The 22,535-nt window shown below is 38.6% G+C and overlaps 2 protein-coding genes across 2 annotated transcripts in view; one reads left to right on the forward strand and one right to left on the reverse strand.

The window, feature by feature from the left end:
* The window catches only part of ankrd13c (ankyrin repeat domain 13C), a 29,764-nt gene extending 24,999 nt beyond the window's left edge, over positions 1-4,765 (reverse strand). Inside the window, exons 1-2 of the mRNA XM_044360695.1 lie at positions 4,040-4,765; positions 1,602-1,643 (exon numbers count right to left, since the gene is read on the reverse strand). Coding sequence (XP_044216630.1) covers positions 1,602-1,643; positions 4,040-4,448 — 451 coding nt within the window. The 5' untranslated portion in view covers positions 4,449-4,765. The remainder of the gene's footprint in view (positions 1-1,601; positions 1,644-4,039) is intronic.
* A 3,161-nt stretch (positions 4,766-7,926) lies between these two features.
* Positions 7,927-20,954, forward strand: cth (cystathionase (cystathionine gamma-lyase)). The gene is made up of 12 exons (XM_044360697.1): positions 7,927-8,211; positions 10,763-10,844; positions 10,972-11,067; positions 11,240-11,349; positions 11,687-11,821; positions 11,951-12,008; positions 12,515-12,592; positions 13,365-13,517; positions 15,392-15,513; positions 16,230-16,282; positions 16,573-16,711; positions 19,665-20,954. Exons 1-12 carry the CDS (start codon positions 7,942-7,944, stop codon positions 19,680-19,682), a joined length of 1,314 nt encoding a protein of 437 aa, XP_044216632.1. The 5' UTR covers positions 7,927-7,941; the 3' UTR covers positions 19,683-20,954.
* Positions 20,955-22,535: the final 1,581 nt, after the last annotated feature.

The raw sequence follows: 22,535 nt of genomic DNA on the forward strand, positions 1-22,535 counted from the left end.
ACCAAATTTGTACAAGAGCTGTTGTATCTCATATAATTTGTGTGTGTTAATTTAGCCTTGCATCTGTAGTGAGTGTGAAACTATGCTCCTCTCTCAGTATTACACTTACTACCAGTTGCAAATCTATAAATATAGTTATGGTAGCGGAAGCTGAACTACGGTATGTTCCGTCTTGGCTGTTTTTAGTGATATAATTGATCTCTCTTCTTTTTCTCTAGAAAGGAGAGATACAGTTGTACAGATTTCCACCTGTACATCTGTTAAAGCTTAAATCTAAAAGACTCCTGACATGCATCACTTTCATTACTAGTCTGGTCAACACGCACACACAAGGCTATATACACAAACAAAGCCTCTTGTCCTTTCCATCCCAACAAGGCAGCCACACCCAGACTATGATCTCATGTCGTAGCCTTCAGCCTGTCTGGCCTGAGCATCTCTGGAGGAAAGGGCAGCCACTCAGGCAAGAGATTGGCAACCTCATTAGCACAATCAATTCCATAGCGTCCCATCCGCCACTACACTTCGGCACTCCACTCGGCTGAATTACCAATAGGCAGTGGCAGGGCCTACACTCTGGCGACAGGAATTGAACTTTGCAAATGTGAAATCAATTGGAACCTGTGCTCCAACGACAGACAGTACACAAATGGGAACAAGCGGAACGAGTAACCCTATCCTTGAATTGTTCGCCAGGAGCCTGCTGCGAAAAGAAATGGGGAATTAATTTTTCAATAGCATGTTCTGCAGTCTCCTTGCGAAATTAAATGTAAGCATCGACTCACAAAGGGGCAGCGCGTAAATATTTTATGCACATGCTTTCAAACCAGCCAGTGCGATTCAGCTGAAAACAAAATAATGTAAAAACCGCTATAAAGCCTTGATACAGTACATCGTGACACATCCACCATGTACTCCATCACCACCATGTTATTCTAGGGTGTGTTACATAAATACACAACTTGTTTGACGTTAACATTTCCATGATTTGTTAGGGAAACTACTCAGAAAACAGATGATATAGTTGTCCCAGCATCATTTTGCGCCTCCTCTTTTGCACTACTGATTCAAACTGACTGAAATAATTATAAAAATAACAAAGTAACCTCTTCAGCACAGCATGAGAGACTCCAGCTGAAAACTAATAATAGCATCTTAAGTAAATATCATGAAAGCTGAAAATGACACCTCTTCTCTCAACTCATTACCTCCTTTGCCAGATTCAAACTGTTATTCTCTGAGCCGTCAGAAATGCATCAATCAGAAAAAGAGACTTGAGCCGCTGAAAGGATCCTATTTCTTGCAGTGTCATCATTATCTAATCCCCACTAATTAAATATGTTGTAATATTCTCTGCGAAGGAGAGCATGTCCGTAAGAAAGGCAGAAAATTATTTTTCCTGCTCAATCCAGATAATTAGCCGGGCGCCAGATCCATAAACATAACCTCTTTATTCATGCATGAGCATCTTGACAGGCAAATAAACTGAAATATACACAAACAAAATACATACAGGCCCCAAACAGTGATTCATTTAGAAAGCCCAAGAGACAGACACCAAAAATAAACCACTTGGAGAAGCATTTTTTAACATTACTCACCTTTGTGCCCCATCATAACAGCGAGATGCAGCGGTGTGTTTCCTGAAAAAAGGAGAAAAACAGAATTTGTGGGCAGTGTTTAGTAACCACAATATGAAATTAGAGTCCATGATAAGCACCTTTTTCTTTTGGACTGTCGCACTTTGGGTTAATTAGGTGTTTAAATAGGGAGGACTAACCCACTAAATTCCAAATGATATGGTAAGTATATGCCTATTGTGTGTTCTTCTAGCATGACAAGCAATATAACAGGCTATTAACCTACTGCACCTCCAAAACAAGCTTTTAACAGGCAGGCACATGGCTTGTTCACAGATATGAATGGTGAGGGTTGCTACACTAGAAATGCATTCAGGGAAAATAATATTTGCGTCAACTGTGGAGAAGCACCAGTTTTCTTCCCAGGATGTGAAATCTGCCTCATAAGCAATGGAGAATCCGTCAAGAGGAGGACAAACTGCCCGGTCAGCTCCTTCGAGCTCCTCTTCCAGGGGGAAGAGAGGGCAAGCATCCAGAGTAAAGAGGGCCTGCCTCGTAGAAGCCCTGATGATGGGGAAAATACAAGCAGGACATTGGCTTGCGGTCCCACTGGATGCTATGATAAACTGCAAAGATAGGGTGTCATAGACACTCTCTACCTGGAGCAGTGAATGGGCCAGTTCACTTAAATCACTAAATATTCTCTCATCTTCCACTGGTGGTATCCAGCCGTGCAGATAGTTTTCTCTGTTGACGTTTTTAAATATGCATCTCTTAGGTTTCTGCTGTCAACCCAATTGAACGGAGGTAAATAGAATATGTTTTTTATTACTCAAAGCTTTGACTTAACGGCAAAGCGTCTTTCCAGAAATAATGTCCTGCTTACCACAGACCTCAGTGTAAACAGTTTTCATTGGGAATATTTCTTTGGTAGAAAGTGGTAAAAATGTTGTAGTGCTGAAACTATTTCTTGATTTATCAATTAGTCATTCAACAACTTTGATAATAAATTATTGTTGTAAGTCAGTGAAGCTTGTTCCAGCTTCTCAAATATGAGACTTTATGCTTTTTCTCTATTTTATATCATTGAAAATGGAATATCTTTAGGTTTTTGACAGTTGATCAGACAAAAAAAAAGCACTTAGAAGACATTTTATAGATGCCGATTAATTTAAAAAAAGAAAAAGTCCAATTAAAACAATAATAATATGAATCAATAGTTGCAGCTCTTGTACATTGGATGGCTCAAAACATCAGACCATAATACCAGTATTATCTGGATGGTTTGATACAACTACATGTATTTAGCAAAGTTTGTTTCTGTGATTTGTGAACTGACCTCTTAAAAGCACATCAGTGCTTTTTACAACCATTAATTGTTAGGGCCAATGAAAATAATAATATGAAGAACAGAGCTGTAAATCATTGCTCTTGCACTGGCTGTTAATCCAAGAGTAAACAAGTTAACTGCTTTTAACTGACATCATGTGACAGTTGGGCTTCAGCCTGTATCCAGTGGTAGCTGAACTAATGTGTGAGTAAACACAAACTGCTACCACTGAGCCATAACAACCCTTATCAAGGCAGGCAGAACCTTTGAAAAATACAGGTTCAAGTTCCACCACCAGAGGCAAACGTCCTGCCTGACCCTTGTAGTAATACACCTTGTCAACACTTTGATTTGAAGACAGACCGCATTCCAGCTCTGACACTGAGCACAAATACAGGCTGTCTTTTGTTTCGGCACATGAACCGGAACAAAATAATCTGGTTGTTTTGTGAGTGTGGGAGGGTTTCTTTGGAAACACTGCTGTTATCTGAGCAGACTTTGCCCTGCAGAATAGGTGCTATCAATCTGGGAGTCCCAATGTTTTGCAATGGGCCCTCAGCACTCCACGCACTATTCACATCTTTGCACTATTTGTATCCTGTTTACAGTTCACGGAAACGGTTTATAGACATTCCTTGTGTATCTTTCTGACGACTGTTGTGTTGTATTGTGTGTGAATACATTGAGAGCCACTAAGCCAGAGTCAAATTCCTTATATGTGTAAACATACTTGGCCAATACAGATAAAGATGATTCTTATCACATCAACTATGTCGAGTGTTTATCCCAAGATGACATACCTGAGCAGGTTTTTGTGACCAATTTCACTGCTCTGTAGATGGGAAAAGGCACTAAAGCTTCTGATCAACAATCATTCTTACACACCTTTTGTAATGTTGACATGAAGGAGCAGGCTTTGAAGTTATTGAAGGGGGGGGGGGGGGTGAACATTTGGGAATCAGTTTTAAGTTAGGGTGCAGGCCTCGGCAGGGAGAAGCCTCGCCTATCTTCAGTGCTGCTGGAGACTGATGGCCTATTATCTCAAACTAAGCTTCACTGGACCTTGAAATTGGTAGATCAAGATGGGTTTTGGAGGGATCCTAATGTGATAAGCAGCTGCTAGACTCACCATGGACGTCTTTCTGAGCGATATTCTGCGTCCGTATGAGCGAAGACAGGCGTCGGACATCTCCTTTAAACACACATTCGTGTACCGGAAAGTCCTGCCCGGTTCGGATAATGGGGTTTTTGTTGTTGTCATCGATGACATCCGATGTGGACAGTGTGTTCGTGTTGGCATTAATCTGCGACTGTTGGTTCTGCTGCTGTTGTTGCTGTTGTTGCTGCTGCTGCTGCTGCTGTGTGGATGCCGACTTGTTTAACTTGTGGTTGCTGAAGATTTTACTCGCTCTGCTCTTGTTGTTCGTCTTGGAGGCGGCGAACGTCCCGGTTGCAGCCTCTTCGTCCGGCTCCAGTAAATCCTCGTCCTTGCTCGGCCTGTGGTCCTTGCGCAGGGAGCGGACCTTCTCTCCGGTCATTTTCTAAACAGCTGACGTTACCGGAGCAGAGGGTGTCGTCGCTGACGATGACCCTCCGGGCGAACTGATGCGATTCGCCAGTTGGAAGTCTTCACGCAAACACTGGGAATTGCACAACATGAAAAACACTTAATCCTCCACCGGACAAGGCAAAAACGGCACTTCGTTCTTGGACGAACAACTACCAGCTCTCGTTCAGTGGTTAATTACAAAAACAAACTGCTCACTTTCCTCCTATCGCCCCAAACTGCCGCTCGTTGCTGCACAACATAAGCAGCTCCCGTTGAGTAGTACGGAAGATTCGGCTGATGTCTTCCGCCTCGTAGTATCGCGAGAGTTCAGGGGAGGTTATTAACGGTCATTAACTACCACTCGTACAACCCACAGTACTAGTACTTTATTGTAGTACAGAATTGAGGTACTCAATAATAAGTGCTCACATATTTTATACTTAAATATTGTACATTTTACCCCCATTAACAATTATTCCACAGCTATAAGTCAAGTCAATTTTAGTTAGTTGTATAGCACTTTTCATATACAATGGCAGTTCAAGGTGCTTCACGTTTGCATAAAAGTCATTGATCACCATGATAAAATAGTTTAAGAATACAGAAATATAACAATTAAAATGAACACCATATCAAGCACACACATACACACACTCACACACACATAGATAATAATAGTAAAATTAAAAAATAGAAAGACAACTGTTGTCCAGTTGCACACACACATACACACATGCACAAAGTAACTGAAGCTCCCTCTGTGGACTTGGATCTTATTCTGGGTTCCATTAGATGACAACTGCCAGATGACCTAAGGGGTCTGGTTGGACTGTAGTCAGTCAGCAGGTCAGTATATAATAACTACTTACTTTGCCAACATACAATATGATCATTTTATAAAACATTTTAATAGCTCACCTAACAAAGCAGTCAAAACTAGCTCCACCTCAGCTAGTTACAACATTAAAAATCAAAGCATCAAAAAGTACTATATATACAGTATAATAATGTAACACTCTGAAAGGGGCCATGCTGCATAGTTAGTACTTTTACTTAGTATACTTTAATACTGTACTTTTGCTTTAAAGTAAAAGTCTGAATGCATAAGTTTTGTCTATATAATCAAGTATTTTTACATAGTGGTATTGTATACTTGTATATGGTACACTTTTATTTAAGTGAAGGATCTGAATACTTCTTTCACCACTGACTGTTTATACACAGTCGATGGTTTGGCAATGGTTTAAGAATTACTATCTAAGTAAAAGTACACTGGTTTTATCAGTGAAATTTTCTCCAAGTATCAAAAGTAAAAGTGCTATTAATGCAGAAAATGGCTCCTGTGAGTGTTATATTATGATATATTAAATTACTGGATTATTAATACTATTGATTAACTAACATGTAAGCAACATTTTACTGTTATAGCTGGGCGAGGTGTAACTAATTTAACTCCATGATATACTGTTGGGCAGTTTAATCCAGTAAATTAATCCTATGTTCTGAATGTAAAGTTGTAATTAGTAAAGAAAACAATGTTAGAAGAAGTATTCTGATCACTTAAGTAAAAGTACAAAAGTATTATCAACAAAATGCACTTAAAGTTTAAAAAGTAAATGTGCTGATTTTGCAGAATTGCACATTTGATGTGATATCATTATTACCAGAAAGCAGTATTTTAAAACTGTAGCGGCTATAAAATTTAACATTTTAACATACTGCTGGGTAGTTTAATCTGTAACAATGTTTCATATTTTATAGGTTGGTCACATTTTTTTTATGTAAAATCTGAATCTGCAAAGAAACTAGTAACTCCAGCAGTCAGATAAATGCAGTGAAGTAAAAAGTACAATATCTGAAATTAAGTACCATAAAGTAAAAATATCAAATCATAAGTATGTCAAAACTGCACTTGAGTATTTTCCACTACTTCAAACAGTATACTGTATACTAACTACTTTTACTGCTACTAACAATCTTAAAGTTGTTTGTTATTTAAATATATTGTATATCTGTAGCCTACTGATGCATGTTCATTCTCTCGGGCATTAAAATGTATAAATAAATACATTAAAATACATTGCACCAATGTCTGAGGGAAAATTGCTAAAGGATAAAAGTTCAATTTACATTTTGAGGACCCAGACATAGTGGATAATTACTGTCTTCTGGTTGCATAGTAAGGTATAGTCAGACAAGATAAATAAACATAATGGCCTTTAATCTCTCAGTTTATTATTTTGTTCCCTCTACATCACATCCACTACATCCACTGTGATGTTTGAAATGGTCTTTGTCTCCACAAGACACAGCAAGATAATGAGATGCAATGTTTTTTTGTCCTGTAACTAAAGAAGACTGCTGACTTGGACATATGTTCTGATTATCATTACATTACTAATCCATCTGTTGTCATTTCTCCATCTGTCCAATACTGTCATGTTGCTCGCTTGCACTTTTCAGATCCTGCAGACAAGTACATGATTGTACAAAATTACAACTCTAAAGTATTTTTTTTTTCTTTTCTGCTGCTTATTATATTTTAATCTATTCATAATCAACCCAGCACTTACAGTACACAACACTATGCACTTACACAACAAATGCACAGTGTGTAACTGTGTCACTACCATTGTAGAGTGTATATTCAATACATATTAGAGAAGAAGCAGGTGTTTTTTGGGGTTTTTTTTACATTAGTCTCCAGGAACTTATTTCATTTTGTTTGATTATTATTATTTATGGCTTTTGTGTTTGTTTTTTCCCTCAATGTGTGTTCTTATCTGATTTGATTTGTGATTTATGTCACTTGACCGTATTTTTCACGGACACACAGGGCAGGAATCAATGATGGTTGTGGGAATCAAACCTGTTAATTCAGTCCAGACGAGTTTGGGGAGGGTGAAGCAGCAGATAGGCGTAGCACTGAGTCATCGCAGAGCACTTCCTCCCCCTATGGCGCAAGACTGGAAACACAAACTCTTGTGCGTGCCACGAGGAACAAATTACACAAAATTCAATGTATCATTTAAAAACTAAAACACACATTTTGGGCTGTAGATGAAAACTATGAGAACAGAGTATGGTATTGGGTTGTGAGAGATTAGCTTGAATTTTGTGTTACTTCAATGGGATTTCGACTTTATTTCACTACATAAATGACAATTGTAATCCTGTTCTCACTGTTGTACACTCAGTAGAAATAATTTCGCGTCATAAATAACATTTGTAATAAAATAAATCAGAGGGATAAAAAGTGTATGTACCCTGACTCAAACAACAGGAAGCGTTGCATCAGTATGGCACACACACACACATACACACACACACACACACTCACACACATAGACAAAGAACGCCAAACAACGTGCACGCTCACGTGGGATGGACGCCCATGACGAACCTCCAATCAGCGCCGTCCTCTCCTTGTTGATGAGCGCTGATTGGCTCGCGGCGACGAGCGCAGCGCACAGCTCCATTAAATGGTTTTCCCCTTTTACCCATACAGTGGTAATGCATACTCACCCCGGCTACACTTTGTGTCACATACCGCTGAGCGCTTCGCCATGGATCAAAAGCACAAACAAGGCGAGCCGAGCGACGTGTTCGCCGGCTTCCGCTCGGCTTTTAAATCGTTCGCCACAGACGCGATTCACGTCGGCCAGGAGCCGGAACAGTGGAAGTCAATGGCTGTAGTGCCACCGATTTCTCTTTCTACCACGTTCAAGCAGCACGGACCGGGAAACCACGCAGTAAGTGGCCTGAAACGCCTTAGTTATTTAAGGCTTGGGGGGGAAGAGGAGGGGTGCACGTGCGTGAAACAGACCCTATTCACGACTTTAGCAGCGTCCTGCACGAGGATCAAAATGGGCTATAGATTAAAATGCACGTCCTGGTTTGTTGTTTGAAGATATTTTAGATATATAAACAGTATATTATATATTTATTAAGACAGACTGTGGAAAAGTCGATATAGGCCTACCTTATTAATCCCAAGTGGATACTGCAACGTTAAAGCATTCAAATCAGATGTAAGGACACACAAATAAGTAAATAAACAACAACAGAATTATGAAAAATAACCTTAACTAGAGACTGAAACTAAAGCTAAAATGTAGGACCATACTATAAATATATAGGGCTTGGTAATATTCTATACAATGCAGGTCTAGTATATACTGTATATTGTCTGTACTATACAACTCTACTGCTATACTGTAACTATACAGTGATCTGTATTGTATATACAAACAGTTATGTTCAGGTATGTAAAATATAGGAATTTATGTAGAGGTATATAATATACATGCATATATGTGCAGGTATCTTCAAAATATTCAAATATGGTATGTTAGGTCTCTTTTAAAAGTCTTTCTTGTGTGTGTGTGATGGAGCACGTGTGTCATATTCATGCACTACCTGTTTCATATCAAACAAATGATAACAGCCAAAGTTGTTCCCCTTTTACTCAGTCAGAAGTGAATCTTTTTTAAGTGTGACAGCTTGACTCTGTTTCCCTTTTTCTCCCTTGATGTGTGGAAACGACCCTCACCACTGAAGGATACCTACACAGATTTCGCCCCCTCCTCACTATCGTATCCTCTGTGTTTTATCACAGGTGTTATTTGGCATCAGGCGTTATTTGCTGTCCACGTTTCTCAACTCTGCCATTTGTCTCTGTCAATGATTATAGTTAAGGTTGGCCTAAAGATCATAAGTCTTAACCGCTCTCTTAAACAGACACTTAGATAACACTTAAAAGGAGTGGTTGATAGGAGAAGTAATTTTTTACTTCATTTACTTATTTATCAGGGATGACACACATTAATTAACATCAATATGATGGAAACGTGTTAGATTTATCCAAGAGACTATTTTGCAATTGCTGTCCAGGTTGATCTTTTACAAGGAAACAAACAAACAAAAATCAGGCAAAACAACAAGTCACATATACGGGATTCAGCATAAATGGAGAGGAAACCTAGCAAAGCCTTTACAGAACAGACACATACAAGCACATATGGCAACCAGAGCTCTACAACAACAGACTAAATATCACAAATGATTACAAAACTACACTGTTTCTTTTTAGGTTTTCTTGTGTCTATTTTTCTCACATAGTCAAAGTCCAGGAACTTCGAACTTTTGATTTGACTAATTTTGAATTATATGTATAGCATTTACAGCTAAAACTGCTCCCTCAATTAAATAACCAAATTAATAGAAACAGCCAAACTCACCGCCCCTGCTGATCTACTGACCTTTTGACCCTGTTTTCTATGCTTGGCCCCACAATATTCTGATTGAGCTCACAATGCCTCCATTTCACACAGAGCAGACCGTTCATAGAAAGTTCAGAATACCTATTTTACCTTTTTTATGTTGAATAGAAGACAGCAGTGGCTGCTGTTGGTTCAGATCTAAATTATACAATGAAGAATAAACATATCCAACTAGAAGAGTAACAACTAACTAATATATTTGCTTTGCTACTGTATATTTACAGCCGGTCTTGTTTTCCGCAGAGAGAGAACTACACAAACCCTTGGTTCAAGGCCATTCAAGCTCCTCATATTACTGCAGGCAACAGCCTCCAATGTCCACTTCATGTATCCAAACATATCTAGATTTAATGATTATGTGTGTGATTAGAGTTGCACAAGTGTCTGTAATAATTGTGTAAGCATTAAGTTCAAATCATTTAAAAACAGTCAGTAACAAAGTCCTGCCTACTTATATTTTAATAGAATAAAAACTGTTTAATTATGTTCAAATTAGTGAATCACTCTCTGATAGTTGTAGAAAACATTTTTATTTTGTGCTGACAAAATACTTGCCACCGCAGTTTAAATCTTTTTATTTTTTTCCCACCAGTGAGCTAATGTAACAGTAGACTGTATACATCAGTGAAGAGTTAAATTACTGGGTGAGGCCACCTTTCCTCACCGCTCTCTGTTATTTTCAACATGCATTCATACAGTCTCCGATGTCACATTCACTGATTTCTTATTGGTGGTTCTCACTGTCTTCAGTGTCAGTAACTTTAGACTTGTGCATGTCCATACTGTAGTAACAGATAATCCAATATTACACAAACTTTAACAACTGTTTGTATTTGTGGCAAGTTAATTTGTGTATGAAGGGGGCGTTTTCCCTGTTCCTGTCCTGAGCAACTTAACTCTGACTCATGTACTCTTGTGTTTAGAACGACCTGTCTGCATCTTCAAGTTGTTTGAATACAGTACACTATGTTATAAATGTGGATTTTGGCCGCTGAAATGTAATAATTATATTTTTATGTAGGGGTTTGAATACAGCCGGAGTGGAAACCCTACAAGAAACTGTCTGGAGAAGGCTGTGGCAGCTTTGGATGGAGCAAAGTATTGTAAGTAAGACTGAGATGTAAGCAAACCGTAGCCAAGCATTTCCAAGCTAAGAATCCTCTGGCCTAATGATATGCAAATGTTTTTTTTTTGTCTTGATGGCTTTTTTTTTTTGCTTTCCCCCTGCAGGCCTGGCTCTTGCCTCAGGCCTGGCATCCACAGTGACCATCACTCATATGCTCAAGTCAGGAGATGGAATCGTCTGCATGGATGACGTGTACGGAGGTGAGTTGCCCTCCAGTGAGATGCCTCTGTATGCCATGAGGTGTTCACCATTTGGGGAAAATGCACTAAAAGTGACTGACTCAAACAAAATGGTGGTTGGTGTGAAAGTGAGAGCACACAGTCTTTTGTCTTTTAATCATCACTGACTTAGTTTCACTTTCTTTGTTTCAAGGCACAAACCGCTACTTCCAAAGAATTGCCACTGAAATGGGTCTGGAGGTGTCTTTTGCTGATTGTACAAAACCAGAGCTGCTCAAGGCCGCTCTGAAGGCCAACACCAAAGTAAGCCCAAGACCAATATTTTAAAGTGCCCTTTGTTGTTTGTCTACAGCTGTTGTGTTTGTAGTCTGGTCTCTCTTCCAACAGATTTAATAATTTTATAGGGAATTTATTCATTCAGAAAAAAGTCCTTCTAGTCTGGATTTACTGGAATGTTGCATGACTGGGTGTGCCCTTATCCCTTAAAGCAGTCACCGTGAATCAGCACTTTGTAATGATTGTGGAAATACACTGTTATATGAGCTGTCTCTCATTAGCTTTAATATGATGTAGCGTGTGTGTGTGTGTTTACATCTTTTTTCTGCTACACTGAAACTATGTCTTCTCTTTCCTGGTACAGCTGGTGTGGATCGAGACACCCACCAACCCAACGATGAAGGTCGTTGACATCAAGACCTGTGCTGATTTGGTCCACGAGCACAACAAAGACATAGTGGTAGTAGTGGACAACACCTTTATGTCTGCTTATTTCCAGGTGAGAGTGACAGATGTGCAGTTCATGCAACTTTGATTGTGAAACAGCAGTTTAATCGTTTCCTGCAATCAAATTCCAGTTCATGTGGAAACAAGTTACTGACTTGTTTTTGCTTGTACTCTCTCTTAGCGACCCTTGGCTTTGGGAGCAGATATCTGCATGTATTCAGCCACCAAATACATGAACGGTAGGTTCTGTGCGAACACAAGCACATTTGTTTTTCCATTTTACTCGCATAAAATTGTCATAAAACTTTCACTTAAATGTGATTAAAGCAAAGCCACACAATTTACAAAGATGCAACACAGTATTTGGGGCCACGGTTGGTAAAAATTAGGTGAGGAAACGGGTGATAAAAGTGTCAAAATGAGGGATGAGGTGGGTCATCCTCAATATCTTAGCAAGAAAAAATACTAATTGTACATATGGACGGTCAGACAATGCTGATATGTGCACACATGTTCCAATCTACCCCATTTAATCATAATGTTCATTTAATTTTGTTATATTCAGTTGAAATATAACATTTTTCTCATCATATTATGTTCTCATAATAATTTTTTCTTAAGGTATACTTAATTTTCAAAATCTCTTTTTTTCACGAGTGGCCCCAATATTTCTTTGTACTAATGAAAACATTTACTTGTAATTTGGATATAAACCTTTCTCTTATTCCTGTCATTTGATTGGCAGGTCACAGTGATGTGGTTATGGGTCTGGTCTCAGTAAACAGGGACGATCTGTACGAGCGACTGAAATTTCTGCAGAACGGTGAGTAGAAAGAACAACATGTTCAAACTCAAGGATGATGCAATGTTTACTACAAATGTATTTTTTGGTACACAATATGTCAGCGAAACAGCATCCGTCAGATTGCACACTGAATCAGTGAGTCTTATTGGACTCATCAGTCTTATTATATTATTCCAAGTTTCGGTCAGAATTGTGGCGTTGATAGACTTAATCAGTTATACGGTAGACAAGTGCTGAATCGATTAGTCAACTGACTGAAAATCTTTATTATTGATTTATTGTGATTTTTATGAAGCAAAAAAGCCAAACATTTGCTGACTCCCGCTTCTCAAATACAGTTTGAGGATTTGCAAATGAGATGCCAACAAAAGCTATTGATCTCTGCGTCAGCTCTTCAGTCTGTCCTGTTTTTTCCCCCTCAGTATCAGACAAAGGTCAAAATCAACGTCCAAAAGTCAAACATGAATCTTTAATCTAGATCAAACAGTCTGGAAAAATAACAGACTTTAAAATCAGACAGGTGTTTTTGACCAGTGATTTAAGGACACAGAGTTTAGACTTGTGTCAGACATTCATTTACTGTCTTGCTCTGCCACAATATGGTTAAATCAAATTGACCTACATTCACTCATTAAACAACCAAAACATGTTCGTGAGGCCAATGTTCTCTGCCAATTTAAAACCTTTTCAGAATGAAGTATTTGTTTATGCATTTGTTGTTCGCCTGATCGGGTTTTGGGAGGCTTTGTAACCTCTTTTGTTTCTTTCATGGGATTTTGCCTTGGTTCAGCACTGGGCGGTGTACCGTCTCCCTTTGACTGCTTCCTGTGTAACCGTGGACTGAAGACGCTACATCTGCGGATGGAGCGGCACTTCAAGAATGCCATGGCTGCTGCCAAGTTTTTGGAGGCTGACCCCAGGGTGGAGCGCGTCATCTTCCCAGGCAATATAAACAAGACACGTCTGATATACATAGCTGTTATTTACTACTCCTATCATACCAGCATACTATCAGTAAATGCCCGTTATCTCTCAATTGCTAACCTATAAAACTGTTACAAATAATGAACTGCTCTGAGAACAGAGTTGCTGCTGATCCAATTCTTATTGTGGGTTATTTAAGTTCACATTGCCTAAGAGAGGCCCCTCGTGCTTATTTGTACATAAAGATGTAAAGTGGTATCTAGTTACCAGGTATTGTAAACCCATTTCAGAATAGTTATAATATGCTTTTCCAATGTTTCAAAATCAGAGCTCATAAGCAAACGTTTGATCACAAGTATCACACTGCAAATGTTTTAAGGGAGTCAAAGGGGAAAAGAACTTAAAACTCAACATAATGAACTGATCAGCACTCTTTGGTCTAGTTTACTCTGATGTTCATACCTACAAAGAACACATGAAGAAGAGGTGTTTTAAATGCACAATTCAGTTCAGACTTTGACCTCTCCTCTTTCATCTTTTTTTTAAGTTTGCTAATCATTCATAACTGCCCTTGCATTTTGGGGTTGTTCCTTGTAGTTTCTTCTGATTACATCTGCAGCTACACCTTACATCTACACCTGCATCTATTTGAATGGTTGTAAACCCTCCAGAGTTTGACAAAACTACTCAAAGCATGTTTGGAATGAATACAGGGTATTTGCAGGTCTTGAAAAGTCTTAAAAAGCATTAAATTCAGTTTAAAGAAAGTCTGAAAAGGCATTAAAATTAAAATCTTGAATAGTTTTTCCTTGCCTGCTGTAGACAGTAACCTTGGTTAGAACTTTTTTTGTATGTGGTTGCGGGCTGTCAGGAGATGTTCTACATCTATAAACTACAAATGAAACAGACAGTGGACTGTGCAGCGGGAAACTGATTAATCCTTTTTTCTGGTAGCAAACGTTACTAATGGACAAGTGTCAATTTTAGCAAAAACCTTTCTTCCACCAATTTTCTGTGGCCAGGTCACGTTAATGGATTAATTATATTACTAGGAATTATTATTATATACCTCTTAGAAGTACTTAAAAATGTGATATAATACTAATACTATAATATTCTAAACCACATCATTCCTTCTGTTTTTTTCATCATACGTTCATACTTTGACCAGTATTATTCTGAAATTACATTTCATTCCATCTGGTATTAAAAAGGTGTTAAAGGTGCAGTGTGCAGAATTTAGTGGCATTTAGCGGAACAGACTTGAGTAGAAATGAAATATAATATTCATAAATCTGTTTTTAATCAGTGTAAAATCACCTGAAAATAAGAATCATGTTTTCGCTACCTCAGAATGAGCCCTTTTTATCTACATAGGGAGGGGGTCCTCTTCCACGGCGCCCGCTATCGTACACTGCCATGTTTCTACAGTAGCTCAGAATGGACAAACCAAACACTGGCACTAGAGGGGGTCTTTTGCATTTTTTTTAAATTTTGTTTTGCAAATTTTGTGGCCACCGTAGGTTCTCCTACAGACTTGGAAGGGGATGGTGAGGGGAGGGATATTCAGTTGGTTGCAATTTGCAACCTCACCACTAGATGCCACTAAATCTTACACATTGGTCCTTTTAAAAAGCATTAAATTTAACTTGGAATTAACTTGGAACCCAGGAATGTGCACTTTGACACACTTTCAAAAAAGCGTCAAAGTCTGAACATGTAAATTAAAAATAACAAGCAAAGCAAAACAAAATAAACCAAATCATGCTCAAACCTGCACACCTCCCATGTGTCCCGGCTTTTGTTAGTTGAATTCAGTATAGGTGGTTATTACAGGATTTGTCAACTAGACTGACTAGTTTGTTCTGGTTTTTCCCCCCTCTCTTGTTGTAGGCCTGCCCTCTCACCCTCAGTATGAAGTGATGAAGAAGCAATGCACCGGATGTCCAGGGATGATCACCTTCTACATTAAGGGGAACCTCGAGCACGCCACCATCTTCCTCAGTAGCCTCAAAGTAATTTGGCAGCAACGTTTTTTATTGAAACTGAACCGTCACAAACTGTAGTTTGAGTTTAGCAAGTGCATGATGGTCTTGTGATCAGAAGGGCTTATGTAAAATGACAGATTACAAGAATGCTTTAGAAAACCAGTCAAGTCCCACTTCAGGGCATTTTAATCTTACAGATAAAGAGCGCCAGGACATGACAATTAAAATATTCTACTAAGGACAAGGTGCTATGGTTATAATATTACTAATCATTACTAATAATCCTTTGATAAAATTTTATGACCGAAATAAAACAGAAGTTACACTCAAACAAAGCCTTTGAGTGTGTGCCAAAAGCATTCGAGTGGTTCACCTTTACAACAATGTCCTTAACAAACAAATTAGTCATTTTAGTTTCATGTTGATATGAACAGCTTTTTATTGAACTCAATCATGCCTCATTATTTATAATTGGCTCACGTTACCTAACAAAGACCAGATTGTATTTTGCTGTCAATAAAACGCTTCCATATGTTCGCTGTCAGGATGTTTGAAAATCATCCAAACCACAAAATGAAAGAAAGAAATGTTACCTTGGCCTGTGTAGTTTCTGTAGTTAGTTGTTTATCTTCTTATTGTGACTTAATTTTTCATTTCTCTCAACTATTTTTACTTTGTTTACACACTATTTATGTACTTTACTGCACTATCACCTAATGTTTCCTGTCGTCTTCTTATTTCAGTTGTTTGCGATAGCTGAGAGTCTTGGTGGTTACGAAAGTTTAGCAGAACACCCGTAAGTATCCGTGAAGAATTTTATTATTAGTATTAAACATAAATTATTTTACCACAGTGTTTGGTCTTTAACAGCACTAAAACTGACTTTCATTTACTGTAACTTAAGCTGTAATGCTACAAATGAAATCACAAGAGGGCAGCAGAGATCAAGAAGAAATTCCTCTCAGTCTTTCTCAAACTTAAATTGAGACACTTCATTTCCATAATGATGTCTTTGTTCTAATCTCTTTTAAAACATCACGATGTTTTTCAGCATAAGGCTCATATGTGTCCTCTATCATAATTTAGGGCAATTATGACTCATGCATCAGTGCCAGAAAAGGAGAGGACTGTCCTGGGGATCAGTGATACACTGATCCGACTCTCTGTCGGACTGGAGGATGAGGCTGATATCATTCAAGACCTGGAGCAAGCACTGGCAGCTGCTGTAAGTATCAGACAAACAACACTGAATTGCTAGAAAAATCCTGAAAAAACAATATGGTTTGTTATTAGCCAAAATCAACTCCAAAATGTCTCCTTTTGTCCCCAAATAAGGAACCAAGTGGACTGAGAAAGTTAGTCTTATCTACTGCACACTTATTAGTCAAGAATGAGCAGGGGAGTGCTTGTTTTCTTTTTTTTGGTATATAAGGAATAACCTTATAAGCCTTGGATTTTAATAGCACAGTGGAATTTGCTGCCCAGTACCCTGTTACCTCCGTTTATGGCTTTTTTAAAGCATCAGATTGTCAGGCTCTCTGATCAATGCTTTGCTAATTGATAAGTGTTTGTCAGGCTGTGAAGGACTTCAGTGTGTGACATGGTGACAGCAGCCAGTTAGCTGTAATTCAGGTTTAACAGAGGCTTCGCACTGAAAATGCACCACTGTTTTATGATTTTTAGATTGAGATCACAACAGATGTAAGGTAGACGGTGATTAACAAGTGTACTCGGAGTCTCATTTTATCTTCCCCTGCAGCTGATAAATAATTTGGCTCAGTAAAGGTTAACATCAGTGGTTTTGTTTGAATACACCGAATCCCCTTAAATTTCATACCACAGCTGTTTTTCAAATCATTCTGCTGCATTTTAGAAATTTGTAAAATGTCCACGGATAAGCTGCTATAGTATCATGTCAATATCTTTCTAACCCCTGGCTGCACATTCATCCTCTATAGACAGAATACACATTGCTTAATTGACTGATTGATCGCAGAATCTAGTTTTGTGGACGTGCTAAGTCAGTCAGAGTGCAAAGCTTTCGAATAACTATAAATTACTCCATACATAAATACATGATATACTGAGGGCACATTTTAATTTCTGTGTTATTTGTACTAAATAGAGAAGCTGGCAAACAGAAATTTGAATTCATCACACCACAGGACACATGCAGGCGGCACACGTGTGGCTAATGATTAATCAGAGAATAAATGGACCCGTGGCTTTGTGTACTTGTACAAGTACAAAGTTATATCTAATCTGAAATTTGTGCAGGACGTCACGTGAGTCACAACCTGCTCTCATGATGTAGATGTAATGTAAAAAAAACCCACAATTTTAGAAAAACATCTTTGGAAAAATTGGAAGTGATGATCAAATGGGTAACATCTGACAACAACTGTACTCATTTACTTTAGTAAGGCACATTTCCAAGCGGTGCAAAAAAAAAGAAAAAGTAAAAAATGGAAAAATCATTGGATTTGTATTTATTTATTTGACTTGTATTGTGCAGAATTGGGCACGTCTGTCATAATGAAGACAAATCATCTGGAGAAGAAGTGAGAAATGTCTTGGGAACATTTAGGGAGAGCCAGGCCAGGAAGGGTTGCAGACCAGGATTGAGTTAGGTATGCAGTGGTTTCATGCCGTGCACTTTGTAGAGGGCTGTGACGCATCTATCCATCCCATAAACCCTCTCTCCCTGCTGCATGGTCAGATCCATCATAGACTGTGATTGCTTGGTGGAAAGAGGTTTCTGTATGTGTGCTGTGGTCTGGGTTAAAGTCCTTCTCTGAGCCGCTCACTGGGGATATTCATCCGTTTGCACTTGCTCAGCAAATCCCAGATATTTTACACTGTTAATATATAATCATCTAAAGTCTTTTTTCTGTTGCCCGATTAAAGTTTGGAAACATGTTTATAGACTCACACGAACACTCTCGCCGCCTCATGTCTTCAGTGAAAAATGCATGAAGTTGATTTATTAGCTGCTTTCTTTTTCTTAGGCTTTTTGCTGTGGAAAAATTTCAAAGCATTTCTGCTTATGAGAGCAACAGATGACTCATCAGAAGTACTGCAGTGTTCCCAGAATCCATTTTTAAGTTTTTGTCGTTTCTCACCTCCGTGCAGTGCTGTGCACCATTTCTTCTCAGATTTGGCAGGCATTTTCATCACATCTCTCTCCTCTCGGATGACTGGTGTCGACATCTGAGGTTTTATTACATCTCTCTTTCTGCTCTGCTTTGCTCGCACATGGCGGCTTTATCAAACAGAGAATTTGGATTGAATCTTTGTTTGAAACATTTATCATCAGGATTCCTGGTAGATTTTATGTTACGCATAAATGCACTATGAGGAACAAAAAAACAAACGAAACAAATGCAGAATGCAACAGCTCATTTAGCTACTATTTTCCTTTTGAAGACCCAACTTAAAACCATTTTAACTGAACTCCAGTTTGCTGTTTTTAGATGGTTCACTTCTAGTTCCCACCTACTACATTACCGTCAGGAGGGAATTTCAATTTCCTAAAACCTGGTTTGCCACCTCATGCAGCAGTATCCTATAGAGCAGCCTGCACCTCCTCTCCTCAGGATCCAGATAATGTCTCTGAAATCCTCTGCTGCCCATCTGTAGCAAATGGCAATTTAATGGAGACAAATATCTCTAATGACTGTCTGTAGTCCCGGGAAAAGGCACCTCTGATGGGTGAAGCGTTTAATTGGATGGGACGGCAGGTTAGAATGGGGAAGCCGGTTTAATTTCCGGTCAAGTGTCCTCATCCTGAGGTTAGTTTTGAATCACAAACTCGGCTGCTGGTTAATCATGTGGAGCTCTCCAATGGGTGGGTGCCATTTTATAATGTTGTTGCTGTAAAATGCTGCATTTATGGTGTTTTATTGGCCGGTTTTCTCTGTTGTGGGCCCTCCATTAATCTGCTTTTGACTCGCTTTTATGGCAGATATCTTGGCATCCTGCCTCAGCTCATCAAGCACAGAAAGAAAGAATTATGATATCGATAGCGCTCCTTTTATTTATTTTTTTCTTTGTGTCCTTTCAAATTGTAACGTGTTACTAACTGTTGCCTCATGTTTGTCGGTTGCTCCCTGGATGTGCATCGTACTGAGTATTGATTCCATTAGTCAATTTTATCTTTGCCTGTTTTCTTTTAATAGCATCCAAAGAAGAACTGAAAAGTCTTCAGGGCATCCTCGAGGCTGAAGCTGAATCAGTTGAAGTCAGAATGAAGACCGGAGGTACTTGAAATCATCGCAGATCAACGTACGGCACCTCAGTTCAACACATGAACAGCATAGATTCACCTATCAGGGAACAACTTGTTCTTGAAAAATACAAATCATGCTATCTGTAATTATTAACACGATTTTTACTTGAGAATCTTATTGATGCATATTTTACTAGAACATCGGTTGTAATCTTATTTATCGTATGCAGGTTTTGCTTTGTTTTTATGTTTGTTTGTGTTTTGTTAGGAGGGCTTTAATGAAGCAAATTGATACAAAAGTCCTGTTCTGTCAAGACTGATACTGAATGAAGTTCTACAGAAAAAAAAAAACACCAAACACAATATTTTCCATATAATCTAGCAACAACAACCATGTATTTCAGGCTGTATCCTCATTTGATTCACAGAACCTGCCTTCCAAATGAGAACTTTTATATCACTATTATGTCCTCAGTACATCTGCAGCTGTAGTGTACTTGCCTTATTTCCTAATTCTTACTGGCATATTTTGCTCTGTAAAATATGTACTGTATCAATGTATTAATGAGAATATATCATCATAAGAAGACTGACTAACCAGACTCTGACAGAGATCACGCTGCCACCTACTGTCCAAAAGTCAGAAATATTTTCTCTGTCTTTCCTGTCACCATCTGCTTACAGATTTTATGGACTTTCTCGAAGCATTAGATGAATATCCTTGTAACACGAAGAACAAATAATCCTCACATTCAAAAATTATGAGTAGAATATGTGTAATTATATGCAGAAGCACAAGTTTTTGTTTGACTAGAATTATATGTGTGCTTCGTTAAGAAGAGGAGAAGAATCCAATTCCTCTTGTTTGAGACTAATCAGGATATTTGCCAAGAATAAAGGAGTGTTTGTTACACACATGCTCTCGCCTTATTTGGAGTACAGTTTTCCAGCAATGATGATGGGTTTTTTTTTTTTATAGTAACAACAAAATGTTTGTGTGTTCTTGAACTCAACTCAAAGCTTTTGAGTTGATGACAAACTCTGCATTTCTCCCAGGTCAGGACTCTCATGATTTTATTTGTGCAGAGAAGAGGTTTTACTCAGGTACTCCCTTCTTCTGTTTCCTCGCTTTTAGTCACGTATCACATCACTGCTCAAGTACACGCTTCATTTGAGATAGAGCACTCATGATCAATGTCATTTATGTAACCGACAAATCCATTAAAATCAGTTTGCAGTATATGTCTCCACGTCTCTCACTTCCTCTCAACCATCCTCCTGTACAAACACAAGCAGAGTAATTGTGAGTCGGCATCCGTAACCGTGGCGAGTCAATACGCCACATTCAATTTAGCCCGGATAGCGGTGAGCTGCACATGGGGGGGGGGGGGGGGTTTAGCTGATGGGTCAAATGAGCTAGTTGCCATCCTAATGACCAAACCATCAATAACATTTCCACATGGAGACTGAAGGTTTCAGTTCTCTGTAGAAGACCAATTATCATCTTTAAAGTTTTGGTTGAGTGCAACTTTAATTTCCTGTTACCTACGACCATGTAATGGATTTTACACCTCTGAGGAGCTTCTGCATCAGCCATTCAGATTTTGCGTAAGCTGTTTGAATTTACAAGTTCAGGCTGATGTCTTAATTTTGCGCCACCATGCCGCCTCACAGGACTTTATGAACCCTGACATGTCCAGTTAGTAGATTGGGGGGTAATAAGTGGTCAAAATGGAAACAAGACCGGAGGAGCTGGTACTGAGGTGTTTCAGATTTAGCTCATAGATTTGACTCATGCTGTGGTATCGTGTCACTGAGTTTGTGTCTAATTCGAAAACGTCATTCAACGCAGGTTTTTCAGCTTCCTTCACTCAGCCATAGCCTTTTTTGGACAACATGTATCCATCAGATCAGTCTCAAACACGAACAAAAAGTCACTCTGATGACACGACTGAGTGGGAGAATGAGGAGTCATGTTGTGGCTACTTGGAGTTTGGGTGTTTGTTTAGCTGATATGACTATGACGTTACATTCGCTGCCAAATGATGTGGAGCAAAAAAAAAGTCTTCAATATAAACATAAAGTGGCTTTTGCGACTTCGAATGCGTGTTTCAAACTGTTGCATCATTGCTTGAAAAAAAACCCCCACTTCTGCTCTCCATCACATCTGAAGTCACAGATGACACTCATATAAGCAAATCTGTAGATAAGAAGTCTGGAGCGTGGAGGGAAAATTGCTGTGTGCATTTTCTGTTATTAGAAAATGCAAATATTGTTACTTTGAATGACCTTTTGAACGTTCATTGTGTTGCATAACTCAGTAAGCACTTATTGGTCAGTTGCTGGTCAAAAGACATTGAGATATCTAGGTTAAAATTTGATTAAATTTTGTTGAAAAGCTGTTTTTTTTTTTTTTTTTTTACCCTTTTTGTTACATATAAAATGTTATTTTAACAGCATTTCACTTATTATATTGTAGAGTGTTGTTGGCACTGAAATATAGTCTCTTAAATGCTTTTGGAACAATTGCTAAATGTAAACAAACTGTTAAAACTTGACTAAAACACATGAACCTTGTGACCAAACATAGTCTGCAACCCCATTACAACTGGACAAACTCTATCTGCTGATGAATGTGATACGAACAAAAACTCCAGCACAGCTACTAAATGGACCTTGTGGTGGTGAGATTGTTCTCTCACATTTAGTCCAGTTATAACCTAGACGTTTAGATGTTTTTTGACCTGCAAATCATCAAATGAAATCTTACTTCTTCTTGGTCTATGGTTTATTTTTATAACACATCTCTAGACCACTTACC

The sequence above is a fragment of the Thunnus albacares genome, chromosome 9, assembly GCF_914725855.1.
Source record: "Thunnus albacares chromosome 9, fThuAlb1.1, whole genome shotgun sequence".
In the NCBI taxonomy this organism is placed as follows: Eukaryota; Metazoa; Chordata; class Actinopteri; order Scombriformes; family Scombridae; genus Thunnus; species Thunnus albacares.